At 42.8% G+C, this 18093-nt stretch overlaps 1 protein-coding gene and 1 long non-coding RNA gene across 8 annotated transcripts in view; one reads left to right on the top strand and one right to left on the bottom strand.

Annotated features, from left to right (window-relative positions):
* Nucleotides 1-14018, bottom strand: part of LOC112644047 (uncharacterized) — a 71681-nt gene extending 57663 nt beyond the window's left edge. For all 4 annotated transcript variants that reach the window (XR_007411934.1, XR_003126092.3, XR_004805726.2 and 1 more), the window contains exons 1-2: nucleotides 13439-14018; nucleotides 12272-12349 (exon numbers count right to left, since the gene is read on the bottom strand). This is a non-coding gene — a long non-coding RNA (uncharacterized LOC112644047). The remainder of the gene's footprint in view (nucleotides 1-12271; nucleotides 12350-13438) is intronic.
* CDH20 (cadherin 20) overlaps nucleotides 1-18093 on the top strand; it is a 214910-nt gene that overhangs the window by 188986 nt on the left and 7831 nt on the right. For 2 of the 4 annotated variants that reach the window (XM_025422122.3, XM_025422123.3), the window contains exons 10-12: nucleotides 4639-4756; nucleotides 9070-9321; nucleotides 13523-15179. In XM_025422122.3, the coding sequence (XP_025277907.1) occupies nucleotides 4639-4756; nucleotides 9070-9321; nucleotides 13523-14028 (876 nt within the window). In that variant the 3' untranslated portion in view covers nucleotides 14029-15179. Of the gene's footprint in view, nucleotides 1-4638; nucleotides 4757-9069; nucleotides 9322-10710; nucleotides 11876-13522; nucleotides 15180-18093 lie in introns of those variants that run through there. The other 2 variants (XM_049112343.1, XM_049112344.1) reach the window with 2 other exon arrangements.

Below are 18093 nucleotides of genomic sequence, written 5' to 3'. Positions count from 1 at the left end.
GCAGAGACATATCTGTACATGTTTTCAAGTATGCTCTTAAATGTAAATGAATAATGTGGTTGATCAAATTCCAAGTGGTGTAACTGAGAAACATTCAGAACTCTGCCTGGAGTGGCCATGCATACTCTGGGCTGCTGCCTACCCTGTATCTACTCTTCCACACATCAGAGTATAAGCCTTGTCTTGTTTCTGCTCCTGCTTTTGTAAGATGCTTTCTTCTCTACCTATGACCCAACAGATCCCCTCACAGTCCTAATTTCTTCCCCCAAAGGATACTCTGTGGTCCTATTGATTCTGGTGCTAAGGCAAATGGGTCAGGATAGGTTTAATCTGGAAATTATGAGTCTATGCAGTGTATATCTATAACGCAAGGACTCGTGCTTTGGTAATTCAGGTAGATTTTGCTTTCACTTCTCTGAACATGACATCTTGCTGCAAAGAGACTAGTTAATACAACCAAACGTTATACTAGCATCCTGTACTCAGCAAAGATTAACACATCTTCACCATGCTAACTTGGTCAAAAGAAGTAGTGATTCACATCAGCCACAGAAAGAAAAAAAAAAAGTCCTATAATGATTCTGATCTAAATCATCTCATCTACTGATTCTTGAAACTCAGTGCAATGGTCTATAACACTCCTAAAAAATTTTTTCAGCAAGCCTGGGACAATTCTACTTCCACATCTATTGAATTTCTAGGAAGACCTAAAACATTATATAGCTAATAAAAGTTACAATGCTGACTTTACTGTGTAAGAAATGATCTGTGTTATTATAAGAAAGAAGGTATAAAAACTACATGTACATACTTGCAGTTATATAAAATTATGCCTACTTGTGAACAAAGACTGGTGGGGGCAGGATATAAAAACAGCAATAGTCACTGTGTTATGGTAGTTGAGGGTTTTTTTTTTTTTTTTTTCATTTGAGTGTGAAGAGAGTGAGAGAGAACACAAGCAGGGGGTGGTGGAGAGCAGACTCCCTGCTGAGCAATGTGAGGCTCAATCCCAGGATCCTGGGATCAAAGGCAGATGTTTAACCAACAGAACCACCCAGGCACCCCAATGGTAGCTGAGTTCTGAGTGAGGGTGTTTGGACCTTTCTTTCAATAATTTCTCTTTTATATTAGAAAAAAATTTCATATTTATTATATAAAGAATAACATAAAATTGTGTTTTATAAGACTTCATTAAAACAAATATATATGACAGAGCTAATTATTAATCTGCATGATAAAGAAGGTGATAAGCAGCACATTAATCAAACTTCCTCTCCTCCAGGAAATGAAGCACTTACTTTCCTAAACATCTTCAGAATAGAAGTTGCATTCTGACAGGTCAATAGCACTTTACCTCTCTTGGAGATTTTATTTTTTTCAAGTTTTTATTTTATTTTATTTTATTTGAGAAAAGGAGAGAGATGAGAGAGAACATGAGGTGGGGGGCAGGGGGCAGTTGGTCAGGGAGAGGGAGAAACAGGCTCCCCGCTGAGCAGGGAGCCCAATGCAGGGCTATATGCCAGGACCCGGGGATCATGATCTGAGCCAAAGACAGACATTTAACAGACTGAGGCACCCAGGCACCCTGCGTTTTTAAAAGATTTTATTTATTATTTAGAGAGAGAGAGCACGCACACAGGCATGAGTGAGAAGAGAGGGAGAGGGAAAGAGAGCATCTCAAGCTGACTCCCTGCCGAGCCAGAAGCCCAACTCAGGGCTCAATCTCACAACCCCAAGATCATGACTGGGGCCGACACCAAGAGTCAGACACTCAACCAACTGAGCCACCCAGGTGCCCCTAATCACCTCTCTTATTTTTGGAGCACAAACACACGTCTCCTGTTCTACATTTCTGTTCTGTATTTCTAAATACATCTTTCTTTTTTATTTATTCATTTGAGAGAAAGAGACAGGCACAAGCAGAGTGGGCGGGGGGGTTGGTTGGGGAAGGGACAAGCAGACTGCACTGAGCACAGAACCCAACACAGGACTCAGTCTCAGGAACCCAAGAGCCAATTGAACGCTCAACTGACTGAGCCACCCAAACACCCCTCTAAATACATCTTCTTTTTTTTTTTTTTTTTTTAAATACATCTTCTAATGACAGTCCTTTGAAGCACAGTTTGTGACTTAAAGTTCAGGTCATGCGCCACAAGTCTGTCATATTTATCATCTTTAGCCCAAGATACTAAAAACCCTACCCCTTGAGTTTGGCTCTGGGACATGTTTCAAACATTTTCAAAAGCACACTGCTCAGTAGGCACACCTGGTTTATAACGCATCAGGCCTCCTTGCGTTAGATGTGTCAGATACTGTTGTCAGCTGTGTGTCTGTCAAGTCAGGATATGTGCTCTCCTCCTAGCAAGAAGCCATGAAGGAGGCCCATAAAGAAAAAAGACATATCCTAGCAATGGCTGAAGGCACAATGAAACCAGTTGAGCAAAATATTGCATGGCAAATGGGACTGAGAATAAAATCTGACTTGCCAGGAGAGTGGACAGCAGGAAAGCAGGCCACTGTATTCCCAACAACCAAATTTGCCATCAAAAAAATTCAGACCCCAGAAACTAAGGCAGCAAGGCAGTGTCTGTGCTCATTCTTTATAAGCCCTATAACTGACCAGTCCTATGCCTCAAGCCCCCACCTCACCAATATGTATATGATTTCACAGGTCAGATATTCCGAAATGACTTCCCCAGCTATGTTTGCCGACTTATACATTATCACCTATTTATAACATTCATCAAGAAATATGTTTTGTCTTTATGTGTCTGGCACTGTAGGCAAGATGGAAAGTATAGATCTGTCCCAGCAGGGATAGGGTAGTGGGGTGGTAAGGTGGCCCTCATGTGTAAGCAGTACTGACACCAGGCTGTGGGGCAAGTTCATGTTTAGTGTTCTATCAACCCCTCTCCTTTATACAACTCCATTTTCCCAACTTTTAGATTCAACAGAGGCCAGGTGCCAGTTAGGCTCACCAGAAGACATACCCAGAAGTGGAGTTCTGGTATAAGATGTTTATTGAGGAATGCCCTTGGGACCCAATGCCTGTAGAAGAGGACTTTTGCAGGACAAAGCAATATGAGCAGTCCAGCTATGACGCAGACCCATTAACAAGCCGTGGGTGACTTCAGAGAGTTCTCAAATTAGAGTTTTTGCAAGTTGAGATGGGATGCCTGGGCCTTTTACTATTTCATCAGTCACTGGATGTGGGTTGCCCTGGAAGGATGTGGTAAATGTGGCTAGGTGACTCTCAGCAAATGAGGCAGTCCTCAAAGAGACAAGTAAAGGCTGAGGCATCAAGCCCTTTACTGAAGGGGGATCTGAGCAACAACAGTGTCCACCACCAGACACTCCCTGACTGAGAGCCTCCCTCTCTGTTATTTAATGTTCAGTATACTGAGGGGTAGCATTACCTCTCCTAATTTACAAATGAAAAAATAAAAACTAAGCTAGCCTACCCGCCCTCCAACTGAACCTTGATGTTCTGGGTTCTACCCTGCTTTTAACAGCAGGAATGTCAAGTCTACAGGGTCAGGCCCAAGAGGGGTAGGAGGTGTCTGTGCTATTGGTTGGTAGAGGAGGAAATATAGAGGAAGGTGAGCACCCTCTCAACTCTTTTCATATCCTTCCCAGCTGGCCAGCTAATTTTTCAATTGTGTATATTGCACTACTTTCTTTAGCAGTTTTTTTTTTTTTTTTTTGAGATAGCACATGCGCACACAGGGGTGGGGCAGAAAAGGAGAGAGAATCTTAAGCAGGCTCCATACTCAGCACAGAGCCCAAAACGGGGCTCCTATCTCACAACCCTAACACTATGACCTGAGCCAAAATCAACAGTTGGGATACTTCACCCACGAGCCACCAAGGTCCACCTTCAACAGCTTTTATATCGTGGCCTTCATAACCCTCATGGCAAACTACTACTTTGAACAGCACTGTGGAAAAGGCAAAGCTTGGGCCAAAGACCTCCAAAGAAAGCCATCCTTTCTTTTGTTCTCCTCACCACCCCCTAAGCTCTGCTTCTGACTCTAGTTTGTTCCATATTTCCCACTGTAGGTCTTGGGCTGTACACCATTCCTAATGCTCCTTCCAGGCAACAAAAAACAACAGCCCTGTGACCTATCCCCTTCCATCTGTATTCCATTAACCTGACACAGATATTGATGTGTCTACTTCTCTTCTACGTATTGGTCATTTTTAAATAGGGGTTTCTCAAAGATAACAAATAGACCCTGAAACATTAACCCAAATGATGAGGTTAAGTAGGTGAAGTGGGAGAATGAAATACTGGGAGACAAGCAGGACCCTGTGGCATCCCATAGTTCTTTTAGCCCGTCTTCTATTTAGATTGCTTAACAATGGTATTGGTGTGAGAATTGGTTATGTTGATGCTTAGCCCTGGACCATACTCAGGTAAAATTCACCACGTACCTATCAGTATACTCAGGCCCAACAATGAAGACCAAATTCAAGCCTGAGTTGGGTGATGGCACAGATACTTTCCAGGTAAGTCTCAGGATGTCCTTCTCATTAGGAAAAACAATACACTGTGGGATTCCGGGGTTTAGGGTCTCACTGGGCCCTGATGATTTTTCTTTTGACTCTGATGCACATGAATTCATTTCACTCCCACAGCTGATCCAGACAGTGAGTGCAGTGGACCAAGATGACCCACACAACGGTCAGCACTTCCACTACAGCTTGGCTCCTGAGGCTGCTAACAACCCCAACTTCACTGTTAGGGACAACCAAGGTAATCAGGTGGATAGGACTACCGATGCTTTCCTATTGCACCTGAGCTGGATACTTTTGGTTACTGTACCATGCAAACTGTATCAAAGGCTCTTTAGTAGCAGTAAAGACATTAATGCTAATTTGTAGTATCTTTACAAGTTTTGTTTCAACAGATCAAAGACAAAGAATGTCCCCTTCGGATTCCGAAAAATGTTTTAGAGTTGGCTCTGTGTGAGACACTGCACCAGGCACACAGGCAAAAGCCTTCCTTCATTCCCACAGACAACAGCCATGTCTGTATGTTCTGTAACTATGAGAAGAATCAGAAAAATGAGACAGAAATTGAATTAGATAAAGAGAAAAACCTGAAGGAACATTTCTGAGCAAGCATCAAAGGGGATAACAGTGAAAAGCTCCCAGAACAAAAGGGAGACAAAGGCTAAGACAGCAAAGAACAAACAGGATCACAAAGTGTAGCTTTGGCACTGAAACACCTTTATTACTTTAGAATGATTTTTAAAAGACAGAGACAGGTAGGATTCCCTATTCCAGAAAGCACTCCCCACTATAACTTAACTGGAATGGAATTCTAGACCCTCTTTTCCAGTAAGCATTCTGATCAGCTAAGAAATCTATAGACCAAACACACTCTTCCTTGGGCACAGATGGGAGGAGGAGGGACTTCCATTCTCTCACCAGATGATTTTCAAAGAAAGATCAGAAAAAATCATTTAAATGGGTCAAGTGAACCCCTTCTGTTGCTACCTCTGCTACTGCTGTCTGACCTTGGGGAGAGAGGTCATCACTTCTCTGGACTCTACTAGCCACATTTTTATTCCAATTCTAAAATATTAGTTGTCACTGTGTAATGACCTAAGAAAAGGGTAACAAAAAGTCATGATTAGGCCTGCCTGGTCTTAGTCTCAAACATCAATTATTTGAGAATTAAAGTATTAAGTCCACCCCACACGATATCCTGCCATTAAAACTTGAGACTATTAAACCTGTTTTCTCTTAAATGGAAAACATTCCTCCAAGTCTTTCTTTTTACCTTCTACAAGTTATCATAAAATCATTCTGATAATTCTAGATGGAAAGGTAATATAAATCATAACAGAAGTACAATTACACATCCCAATATTTTTATTGGATCAAATGTCGAATATTCATTTATCTGCTTCACAGGGGAAATCCTTCCTACAAAAAGTGGTTTCAACCCCCTCAGGACTGGTTTTACAATGGAAACCAAGGCGGGGATCATACATTATACTGTTTCTTCAAATTTTCAATGAAGTGTCACTCTATTCCTTCACCCCAATATTTGTCGGAATCAACGCAGAAACAATATGTAGCAAGATGTTGCAAATTTTTTAAATATGACTTTGGACACCAATTCATGGAGCCAGTGCTTTAAAAAGATGGGCCACTGGAACATGAGGACTATAAAAAGAAATGACTCATTTCTTGGAAGGTTTTCCAAAACGAAAGTCAGCACATCTTCAATAGAAAGAATGAACTCTTAATCTCCTCACAACAATTTATCCCATAAGTATCTTTTACTGAGGCTCATTAAAAAAAAAAAAAAAAAAACTGACCAACATCTGATTTGGTGGATCTATTGTCAGGACCCCAACTCCTGTGCCCAAAACATTACATCCTTTTATGAACAGAACAAGGCACTATCTAAAAAGTAGAGCCTTTATTTTTTTAATCCCCAAAGTATTAGTAAAAGGACTGTATGTATATAGCATTTTGCAATTTCAAACACATTTTCCCATACTTTGCTTTGATATTTATAAGAATCCTCTAAGGTTTCGAGAATACTAATTACTATGATATTCATGGTCTCATTTGATAGATAAGAAAGCAAATGGCCCATGATCAGAAAGTGAGTAAGCATTAAAACTAGGACTGGAAGATGGGGCCTGTTTAGCCACACACACACACACACACACACACGTGTTTTATGTCTCCTTGGAAACACATATCGTTACTAAACCCCTATTTATCATATTCAACAAAAACTCAGCAAGTGGTTACTCTGCAAGTGGCCAGACCCCTTCTAAGACTAAACTCAGCAAGGCAAAGCTCTGATATTTTTTCTTTTTCTTTAACCTTAAAGTAAAGAAGTCTGAGATCAAGCATGATGTTTAAAAAAAAAAAAAAAAAAGCATGATGTTTAGTACTTGATTAAATGATGATGTAATACTTTTGTGAAATTCAGCTCTGGTCAAGCTTTCTAGAAGTCTTAAAACCTAGCCTCGATTAAACTGAAAAATAAAACAGATTTGTGTTTGAGAAAGACTTGGTTTCTGGAAAAATAAAATTAACACTGTGAAACAGAATTAACAGCACTCACCTACTAAATCTGGAAAAACAGAAAAGCAGGTGGGTTGTACAGTAGGTAGAAATATTAATTTAATCCTCAGACTGACAACCAGTTGCCATCTTCCTCCACAGAGAAGCAAATACAAGATGAAAGGGGCCTATATCAAAGCAGGAAGGGATTTCATTGGCTGGAAAATTTTCAAGAGTTAATATCACAAAACCCAAATAGGCAGTTACACAGTACAATGGAAGAAATGTATATTTGGAGACAGCCCAGAGTTCAAATCTCAGCTCTGCTAAGTTAGTAACTTTGTTGTTGTTTCTTTTTTTTTTAAGTTAGTAACTTTGAACAAATTATAACCTCTCTCTAGGCCTCAGCTCATCCCATGTAATAGTGTCAGATTATCACTATCTCACCAAATGTGAAAATTAAATTGGGTATAAAGACTAAGTACTTGGCACATAAGCACTCAGTAAACAATCACTGCTACTGTGAAAAGGCAGGGCAAGAAGGGGAAGAGCTCATGAAGGGATCATGTATTCATCAGAATAGACTAGCCTATGCTGCTGAACAAATGACTCCAAAATTCCAGTGGCTTAACACAACTAAAATTAATTTCTTGCTCACATAAAACTAACTGTGGGTGTGAGCAACAGGGACAGCTGTCCATGTAGCTCAGTGTTCAAGGCTGCCTGGCTCTCCCTCTTAAGTATTCTTATACAGTATCACACCAAGGCCAGAGAACACAGAGAAACACATACCAGCTGTTACAATGCTTCTGCCTGGAAGTGACACAAATCACTTTTGTTCATCTTTCATCATCAAAAGCAAATCATATAGACATGCCAAAATTCAAGAAGGTACAAAAGAATGATCTTTTAATATGTCCAAGAAGGGAAGGAGAACCAGAAATATTAATAATTAAGAACATTTATTTTGGGTAGGCTGTCAGAAGTTTTTGTCAAGTTCTAGATCTTCCTTGTGAAATGTAAAACACATCCAGAGGAACTTCTGTGTTGGTATTACCTTTGAGAGTCACTGCGCGCACGTTCTATCACATCTCTCAAACTTTCCCTCTCCTGAAAATGATCTGAACTTCACAAAAAATATATGACTTATAATTCAAACCCACTCAAAGAAACTTGAAAACACAGATTTAAAAAAATAAAAGATCCCAAAACATTACACTAGGCAAATATAAATATGCACCCACACACACACCACCTTTGTGGAAACCCATCAAATAATTTTTGCTATTCCCCTTTAAAACTGGAAGGGGAAAAAAAACTAGTATTGCTGATCAGTAATGGGTTTTCACCAAGTTCTTATGAACTGTGTAACCTAAGACCACCAAGTAGGGAGAAATAACAGTGTATCACGTGATGAGGGGATTTCAAATAAGCTTCTGCTAAATGAGCAGATCCTTTAGAAAGCACAGGAGGAGTTGGTGACTGCGTTTCAGAGGCATGAAAGAAAAGAGCAAAAAAAGTGAATTCCAACCAATGTGGCAAAAATAAGCAATAAGTGGGCTCCTCAGCATTCTTTTCCTGGAGGTACAAAGCAGCCCCAGGGCCTTGGAAAGCTGCTGAGGGGGAACAATCGGGAAGTACAAGTGGCCAGTGATTGTTCATTCCTATCAAGCTTTCACAGGAACATTTCGGTTAGATCTGAAGTCTAACAGCTCGCCCTGGGCACTTTATGTCACAAAGGGTAAAATACACTCTCAGAAAGGGTTTCTCTCCTAGGCCTCAGGGTTTTGCCTAGAAGCCAGCAAAAATCCTGGTTTCAGAATTTGAACGCTGATCCAGACAAACCAGAGACGGCTGTAGCCAACCGCCTCCAGGGAATGCCTGATGCTCCCTCTCTGTCCTTCCCACATCTTATGCCTGGCCTCTGGCTTTCCTCAATCCAAGAAATTAATTCACTTGCTGATTCTTCCACGTTCTTTTCCCTCCCACTTTTCCTCTCCCCTTTCTCAACCCTGGAATCCTTGTCTTCTCCAGATAACACCGCCCGGATTCTCACCAGGAGGTCTGGCTTCGGGCAGCAGGAGCAGAGCGTCTTTTACCTGCCCATCCTGATAGCAGACAGCGGGCAGCCTGTGCTGAGTAGCACAGGCACGCTGACCATCCAGGTGTGCAGCTGTGACGACGATGGCCAAGTCCTGTCCTGCAGTCCTGAGGCCTATATGCTCCCCGTCAGTTTGAGCAGGGGTGCCCTCATCGCCATCCTGGCCTGCATCTTTGTCCTCTTAGGTGAGCAACTGCCTCCTTTCTATTCTGTGGGGTCCCGCAAGTGTTTACTTAGCTACCATTCTGCACAGCTGTTCAGACCCATTTTCTACACCATGCTTATTGAAAAAGTGACAGAGTAAGGCTAGGAAAGGATAAGGAAACTGAAAATAGTTATAGTTCTTTCCATCAAGGAACTCATGGCCTCTTTGGCCAGATCAAAGCAAATATATTTATCAAGCATCTATTATGGGCCAAGGTATTGCTCTAGGTGCTGGGATTAATAAGATCGACATGCCCCAGCCTTCACAAAGCTTACTTCACAGCAAAGTCAAGTTCATTCTGACACCACAGAATCCACATGACAATTTTGGGCAGGATATGATAAACACCTCTTTTAACCCTTTCATTTCAGATAAATAGTAGTTAAATCACAAAGAGACAGCGACAGGCCCAAGACCAAATGTCAGAGGCAGAGCCAGAAGTGAAATGCAGGCAGACCCTACATTGTACATCCCTGTACCTGAGTGGTAAGGCTCTTCTCTTAAATGCTCCCCCCCGCCAAATTCTGGAGGTGGATGGTGTTACAGAGAAGAGAAGGAAGACAGCGTATTCTGAGGAAACAGGAGACAAGGGTAGATGTCATCATAAACGAGGTGGTCAGGGAAGGCCTTCCAGATAAGGAGACCTTTGAGCAAAGACCTAAAAGAAGTTAACAGAATGAACCTCATGGCTATCTGGGGGAATAAGTTATCTGGGGGCATGAGCACCCCTCTGAGGCACTGTGGCCATCCAACAAGGAGCAGTGAGCACCCGGGGTTGTGTGCCACTGGGATGACATTAAAAGATGCAATGACAGGCTAGTGGGAGAGCACTAGTGAGGGAGAGGATCCTTTATTCCTCCTCTCAAATCATACAGCAAGGCAGCAACCCACTTCCCTTGTACATAAGGCTATTCTAGCAATTGGTTTTGAACTCGACGGTTAAAAAAAAACAACAAAACCACATAAATATCTGCACATACATCCCAACTCTTCTAATTGAATTAATTCACTGCACATATAATTTGCTTAGAAAAAAGCAAACTTAGTAGATAGTAGTATTATTCAACAGGAAAGAAATCCCAGTGTTCTATGAGGGAAAATACAGCCCTGGGGATTAAAATTAGAATAAATATGCAGATATCCACAAAACCCCTTGATCCCAGGTTTACCTATACACCAAGAGACTGAGTCAGACCCAAGAAACAAAGGTCCTCAGTGCAAAATATCAGCACTTGACTGAATTTCTAGATAGGTCTGTGGAATATGCTTCTCACAAAACATTCACAAATACCACATGTGGTTTGATTTTGCTGTTTTAGTTCAGTGCTATATGGAAAGAGAAGCAATATAAATAAGTAACCTTTCTAAGTCCTCAGATCCCTGGATCAGAGTTGTTCCGGTTTCTGGTCCCTATCTGCATTGACAAAGAACTCCTTCCTGCAATTCCCTGAGTGTCCATACGATGGCATTGGGAGTCCTTGAGCGCAGAACAGAATAAAATACAAGAGACCTTTGAAGAAATTTGCTCCTAGGAGAAAGTTCCAGCCTGGCAGTCCCTACTTCTATCTTTGGAAAATGTCTACATTATAAGTTCACCCTTGCCCACAGAGAGTAGAAAAAGCCATCATTACAGAAAGATTGATTTAAAAAGACTGGCTCAGAGCTGCTCTCAAGCTAGAAATGGTGTGCAAGGGGCAATTTATATGGTGCCTCCCAAACCCATTATGTCTTATCTTTTGAATTGTACAGAATGAATAGACAATTTTCAGAAACTAAACTGAGCAGAGCTTTATATGCAACTTTATACAAAATCTTCATAGTTTTAGGCATTCTTATCTCTAAGAATGCACATCCTAAATAAAAGATAATTCATAAAACTGAGTTCAGATTGAATTGCAGTGGATTTCCCAACAAAATACTACATTTTGTGGACAATTAGATAAACATACTAATTTTGACTTTACAGAGTTTTTTTCATGTCTCTAGTATATATCTAGTTCCTAGAAAATCTCATAGGCCCTATGCATTGTGGCTGCAATACCTAAAGAACAAACATCCCTAGAATTGATTCTCTTCTCTCAGAGAAGCCTTTCATTTAAACAGGACCACGTTTCCCAGACTCTGATTCTCAGGGCATTATCCAATACTTGTTATTTACATGAGATTCTCTAAAAAAATAAAGTATTTGTATCTTATAAGATACATGTAAGATATTTATAAGATACATGTAAGATGGACCAGTCTTATAAACTGCCCAATTCTCTATCATCAGAATTCTTTCCAGAAGATAACCAAGGACTTTTCTAATTTTGCATCCTAGCATTTTCTTAAGTACCACCCTACCATTCCAATACCATCTGTGTAAAGGTCTTCTAGTGCCCTAGGAAGAACCACCCAGCCCTGCCTCTCTATCCTCTTTGCAACACTTATAACCCTAGGATAGCCCTTATCACTGCCTGGCTTGTATCAATCATCAGTGTCTATAAACTCCTTAGATTACAAGTTTCTAGAACCAAAAATCATGTCATATTCAATACCGTTTCTCTGTTGTTTTGCATAGTGCCTAAAAAATATTTGAGTTTAGTCACTGTTGCCTGAACCCCAAAAACACAGCACGTTCACTTAGAATCCCATTTATCCAGCCTGTATCTACCCAGATCACGCCCCAGCCTCCTACACCCAGGTTAAGCCCCCACTTCCTTAGGGCCCTATTAGTCCACTTCTCTGAAATCCCACAATCCTGTAGTCCAGGAATCACATTTTGGCACACAGAAAATATACAAAGAGTATGTAATTGTTTCCTGTGTGTGCCTTTTGTCATCCAAGCTATTTGGAAAAATATTAGGCGTCAACCTCATTAACTGCAATTTACAAAAAGCACGTTCTACATTCATATTATTTAAGTCACTTCATAATTTTACTGGGCTTACCACTGCACTCCATTTTTCTCCCCCTTGGTAAACTGCAGTTTTATTCTGCTGTGTTGTCAAGTTGTTACCCTTCACCAGCTGTAACAAAGCACATCAGAGAAGGGGGAAAAAATCAATAGCAGTTCTGCAGCTAAAACCTCAACACACTTCCTGGAAAACATTTTCAGTCACAGAGATAAACAGTTCAATGGGATTATCTCTATCTCTCCTCTAAACCCCAGTGAACACATCCTGGGGGGAAAAAAAAAACACACATTTGTTGGGATAAAATTTTATCCAAACCTGCAAGGGCACATCTAACAGTGTGGTGCTTCTTTGATAACATGATGAATCATATAAAATGTCACTGCTCGCTCCCTCCCTTCCACAAACCTCTTTGGGTCCAGAGAGTCACAACCACCTCTCTAATGGAAGGCTTTCTGAGGAATCTGAGCTTATTGGAAAACGGCAATCACTTAGATAATTTTTTGAAGGTGGTATAAACAGACTAAGACTTTGATTCACACTTAGCCTCGATGCATAGGTAGTAACAAGTGATTATATATGCACAGAGTGGAGTCCTGCTGAGATACCAATGTAAAAAAAGCAGGATTCCACCTACATAGTAAGATTTCCGTATTAAAGGGGCACCCGGGTGGCTCAGTGCTTAAGCGGCTGCCTTTGGTTCAGGTCATGACCCCGAGGTCCCAGGGGTCCCGGGATCGAGTCCCACGGGCTCCTTGCAGGGAGCCTGCTTCTCCCTCTGCCTGTATCTCTGCCTCTCTCTGTGTCTCTCACAAATAAATAAATAAAATCTTTAAACAAACAAACAAAAAAAGATTTCCACGTTATGAGGAAATCTTGCCCTAATATGGTCAGGGGACATTGAGCGCCTCAGAGCACACTGCGCGCAGGCCGTGGTGCTCTGGGCTTCATTATGAGATTTCACCCGGGAGAGGCTGCTCCCCCCACCCCCCCGCACCCCCCCGCACGACCTCCGAGGGGCAGGCTGACGCAGAGAGACCTTGCCCGCGACGTCTTGCGACCGAGGCAGCCGGGGAAACACACGGGGCTCCAGCTGCCTCAACCCTCAGGCTGACCCGGCAGAGCGGGCGAGAACGGCGTGGGCCCCGCGGTCGGAACTACCCCAACGCGGTCTCTGCGGCGGCCCCTCCCCTGCCCGCGCACCTGAGGCTGGTCACGGCCACTTCCGGTAGGGCACACGCGGCCGGGGCTCGGGGCTCAAGGCCGCGTCCTCTCTGTCCCCCGCAGTGCTGGTGCTGCTCATTCTGTCCCTGAGGCGGCACCGGAAGCAGCCGTACATCATCGACGACGAAGAGAACATCCACGAGAACATCGTCCGCTACGACGACGAGGGCGGCGGCGAGGAGGACACCGAGGCCTTCGACATCGCGGCCATGTGGAACCCCCGGGAGGCGCAGGGCGGGGGCGCCCCCAAGACGCGGCAGGACATGCTGCCGGAGATTGAGAGCCTCTCCCGCTACGTGCCTCAGACGTGCGCCGTCAACAGCACGGTCCACAGCTACGTGCTGGCCAAGCTCTACGAGGCCGACATGGACCTGTGGGCCCCGCCCTTCGACTCCCTGCAGACGTACATGTTCGAGGGGGACGGCTCGGTGGCCGGGTCGCTGAGCTCCCTGCAGTCGGCCACGTCGGACTCGGAGCAGAGCTTCGACTTCCTCACGGACTGGGGGCCCCGCTTCCGGAAGCTGGCGGAGCTCTACGGGGCGTCGGAGGGGCCGGCGCCCCTGTGGTGACGGAAGCCGGGAGGCGGGCGCGCGTCCAAACCTAGGCGCTCTCGGGGACGCTCGCCGTGGGCAGTCCCGAGCTGGAGGGCGAGAAGGGGTGAGCGGCGGAGAGGGCTCTCTCTGGATCAGCTTTACTCGGTCACATTAAGTTATCAAAAGGAAGCGCAGGAAGGGGGGGGCAGAAACTCCACAATTACTTTTTCTTTTCTTTCTTTTTTTTTTTTTTTTTTTCCTTCTTCATCCCTGGGACGCTGTATTCAAGGGCTTGGAGTCCAAGGCTCAGTGTTGGAGAGCTTGGCTTTCCCCTGCCAGTCGCCGAGGCCTTTGTCGCTCTGACCCTTTGCCGCTGAAGCGTCTCCGGCCTTACACAGGCGGCAGCTGAAGGAAAGTCTGACTCTCGTATCCTTTTTCTTTTTTCCTCCTTTTTTTTTTTTTTTTTTTTTTTAATCTTACTGTATTCTCCACTTAAAGAGCGTTGCTGGCTCATCAGACCGCACAAAACCAACCCACACAAAAGAACACTGGGAAGAAGAAAAAAAAAATTTTTTTTTTTTTTTTTTTTTTTTTTGTTACTTGGTGAAATTAACCTGCTTGTCCGGTGATGGACGGGATTTCGTATTTGACCCTTTTGAGACCAGGTTAAGGCGGATCGGCCTTGCATGACGGGTGGGTGGGGGATGGGAGAAGGAAGAGGCATCGACTTCGTGCTCAAGTGTCACGGCTGAACCAGGAGTCGTTGGCGTTGCAGCGAATCCAAGGCCCTCGGGTCAGAGCGCTCCGCTCTCTCGGCTCCTTGACGGCGCCCCTGCAGGATTGTTCACGACGAAACCGGAAGAATCTGCCTCTTTTGCACTGTACATGTCTCTTCCATGTGCCAAATGTGAAGATTAGATGCTACAAATGAAAGCCAAATAAAAAGAAGTATCTGATAAAAGCATGGGTTAGAGGGCTTTCCTAATCTGTGTGAGGTCAATCCAAGGGATGTTTACATACTGTAGATAACCTACTTGAACAAAAATCAGTATTATAGAGAATAAATGGATGTAAGAAAATTACATGTATAAGTTTTGTATATTTGTTAATAATTTTGGTAATAAATATGATGTACTGCATCTCAGTACCCTAGCACTTCTTTTAATAAAAGTTAAATAGAAGGGAAAGTCTATTGCACATTTGTTTAATTGCGGACCACAGAGATGGCCTTGTGATCTTGACCTAGCCTCCAGGTTCCTGGGGCTGGAGCTGATTCATAAGGCCAAGGCAGCAGCAGAGAAGTATGACGCTGTGCACTCTTTTTCAGTCACGGGACACAGGAGCGTTATGGTTCCAAATATTAAGATTTCATGAACATGGGATCCCCAGGTGGCTCAGCGGTTTAGCGCCTGCCTTCAGCCCAGGCGGTGATCCTGGAGTTCCGGGATCAAGTCCCACATCAGGCTCCCTGCATGGAGCCTGCTTCTCCCTCTGCCTGTGTCTCTGCCTCTCTCTGTGTCTGTCATGAATAAATAAATAAAATCTAAAAAAAAAAAAAAGATTTCATGAACACTCTGCATCCCCCAATCTCCGAAGAGAGTAAAGGATGGTTTGATAATATCAATGACATAATGGTGAATTTTGCCCATATTTTTCATTTTGGGAGAGAGTTCTCCACGTAGCCACTAAGGAGACAGGCCACTATGCTACTTTAAACTCTGTTCTATTGGCAAAGCAAATATATACAAATACATACCGGATACATACAGTTCACCACACTGGATGGGCTCACAGAAGGCTGGAACCAAATTTTATTCATCTGTCCTCACCCCACAATTGATTGTGAACAAAATAGTTTTCTGTGGGTCTTGTTTATCAAAATGATTCTCAAGTTTTTGTGGGTGTCAGAATCTCCTGGAACACTTGTTGAACAATAGCTTGCTGGGCCTTACCCACCTGGAGTTTCTAATTCAGTTGAACTGCGGCAGTTTGCATTTCTAACAAGTTTCTAGGGCTGATGCCGCTGGCCCAGGGGTCACACTTTGAGAATCTCTGTGGTATTTTATGGTCTATTACATGATACACTAACAGCCAAGCAAGTTCTTATCTTCAAACTTCAGTAGACCAATCCTTTCTTCCCATGAAAGGCAGTTCGCACACCTCCTCTGTGAGGGCAAGGTGTGATAGATATAAAAATAAGTAAACTTAGCAAAGAAAGAAAGAAAGCATCAACTTGAGTCCAAACCAGCCTCTACGACACATTGGATGTGAGCAACCAGCCTCTACGACACATTGGATGTGAGTAAATTAACCCCTATAACATTTTTCCTTTCTGTCACTAGCCCTGAGGATAATTTTGCAACTATTTCACTTTGTATTGCATGTGTTAAGAACTGGGAACAGCTGTTATCCTAACCACAGGAGGTTATCATGCCCCACATCCTGCAAATGTGGTACCCATGATACTGGGCATGAAGCGATTAAAGTATCTCCCAGAGAGCTTCTGGTCTCTGGGAGGATGTTTAATGGTGTGATACAGGAAGTGTGGAGAGAAGCACAGAATAAGAGATCCATTTCAGCTCACACTCTAAGCTGAAAGACACTCTTCACTCCAAATGAGTTTTAAAATTCCCTTTCCACTGACAGTTTACCAGAAATGCTGGTCCCTGTGAAAAGAAAACATTATCGCCACCAGATGGAATGCAGAATGTGATCAGGTTAGGCAAGAGAGCTGTAAAATTATTCAGCCGTTGCTTTGTTAACAGGTAAAGGAGCTAGCCTATAATTTACATGTTGGGCAGAAACAGGAACATCAGTAGAAATCAATAAGACTGAAACAATTCTGGAACAAGAACACAAGCAGATAAAAATTATCCATGAGTTTTCTGGAAAAAAAAAAAAAAAAGCAGAATATCCCAACATGGCAGATGGCAAAGACAAAGATGGGATGGTTCACACAAGAAAGAATCCGTAAATCCTGAAAACAAAATTCAGACAAGCCCAAATCAGTGCAGGCACATTGATTACAGGTTGTTACTAATTCACTAGTGATGGAGAACTAGTGATGGAGACTTTGACATCAGAATTCGTGATACAGTCTTCATAGTGGTGGGATTACATTAACTTGTAGTTTTTAACTTGTAGGATACATTTTACAAGTAGTTCTTGTTGCAGATGGACTCAGTCTCAAATCCATTTATTATCTCCATAATAGAGCTAAAGAACTTCAAATATTTTTATGAATAAATACCTGGATTTAAGAGGCTTTTGTTTGAATATAAAGGTCAAAGTTCTGAAATAGGGAATGGACAAAATTAGATTAAGGAATCCTCTTTTAAAATGATCTACTGGGGGCAACTGGGTGGCTCAGTTGGTTAAGTGTCCAACTTTCAACTCAGGTCGTGATCCCAGGGTCCTGGGATCAAGTCCCGCATCAGGCTCCCTGTTCAGCTTGTGCTCTCTCTCTCTCAAATAAAATCTTTTTTAAAATAATAAATAAAAATAAAATGATCTACTAATGAGACATACCTATCTCTTGTGATTCATGTTGGCAAAAACTATGAATACTAATTTATAGTATATGAAATTAACTATGACATTAACCCCAAACAAAATTCTTCTAAAATCTTTATTCCCAAGGCAGGAAACTTGCAAATCCTACCCCATGTGTTTGGCTACACTTTGGGTTTTGAAAGGATTGTCAGGGGGCTTTCACTCCAGTACATTTGCTACTGTGGCCACCTTTCTGGTACTTATGATGACAAGGGTTACTTCCCATCCCAGAAAGCCTTAGACCACTTCTCAGGAGTATCAACTCTCAAAAGCCATTAAAACTATCTATGAATCCTTTCCAATTTTTCAGAAAGGCTAGATCCTAGCTTCTCTTTTTTTTTATTTCCATGTCTTCCCCTTCCTCCCCAATACCTGTTTTGTGACTACTGCTGCATAAAAAGACCCTCCAAACTTAGTGGTGCAAATAGACAACGATTTTTATCATGCTCACAGATTCTGTGGGTGGGAATTCAGGAAGGATCCATCAAGGATACCATCTCTGCTCCATGAAGCCAGGACCTTACCTGGGGTGACCAAAGGCTGGGGATG

The sequence above is a fragment of the Canis lupus genome, chromosome 1 (assembly GCF_003254725.2).
Source record: "Canis lupus dingo isolate Sandy chromosome 1, ASM325472v2, whole genome shotgun sequence".
NCBI lineage: Eukaryota > Metazoa > Chordata > Mammalia > Carnivora > Canidae > Canis > Canis lupus.
The sequence above is the reverse complement of the archived record's forward strand: the minus strand, read 5'-3'. Positions and strand labels throughout refer to the sequence as shown.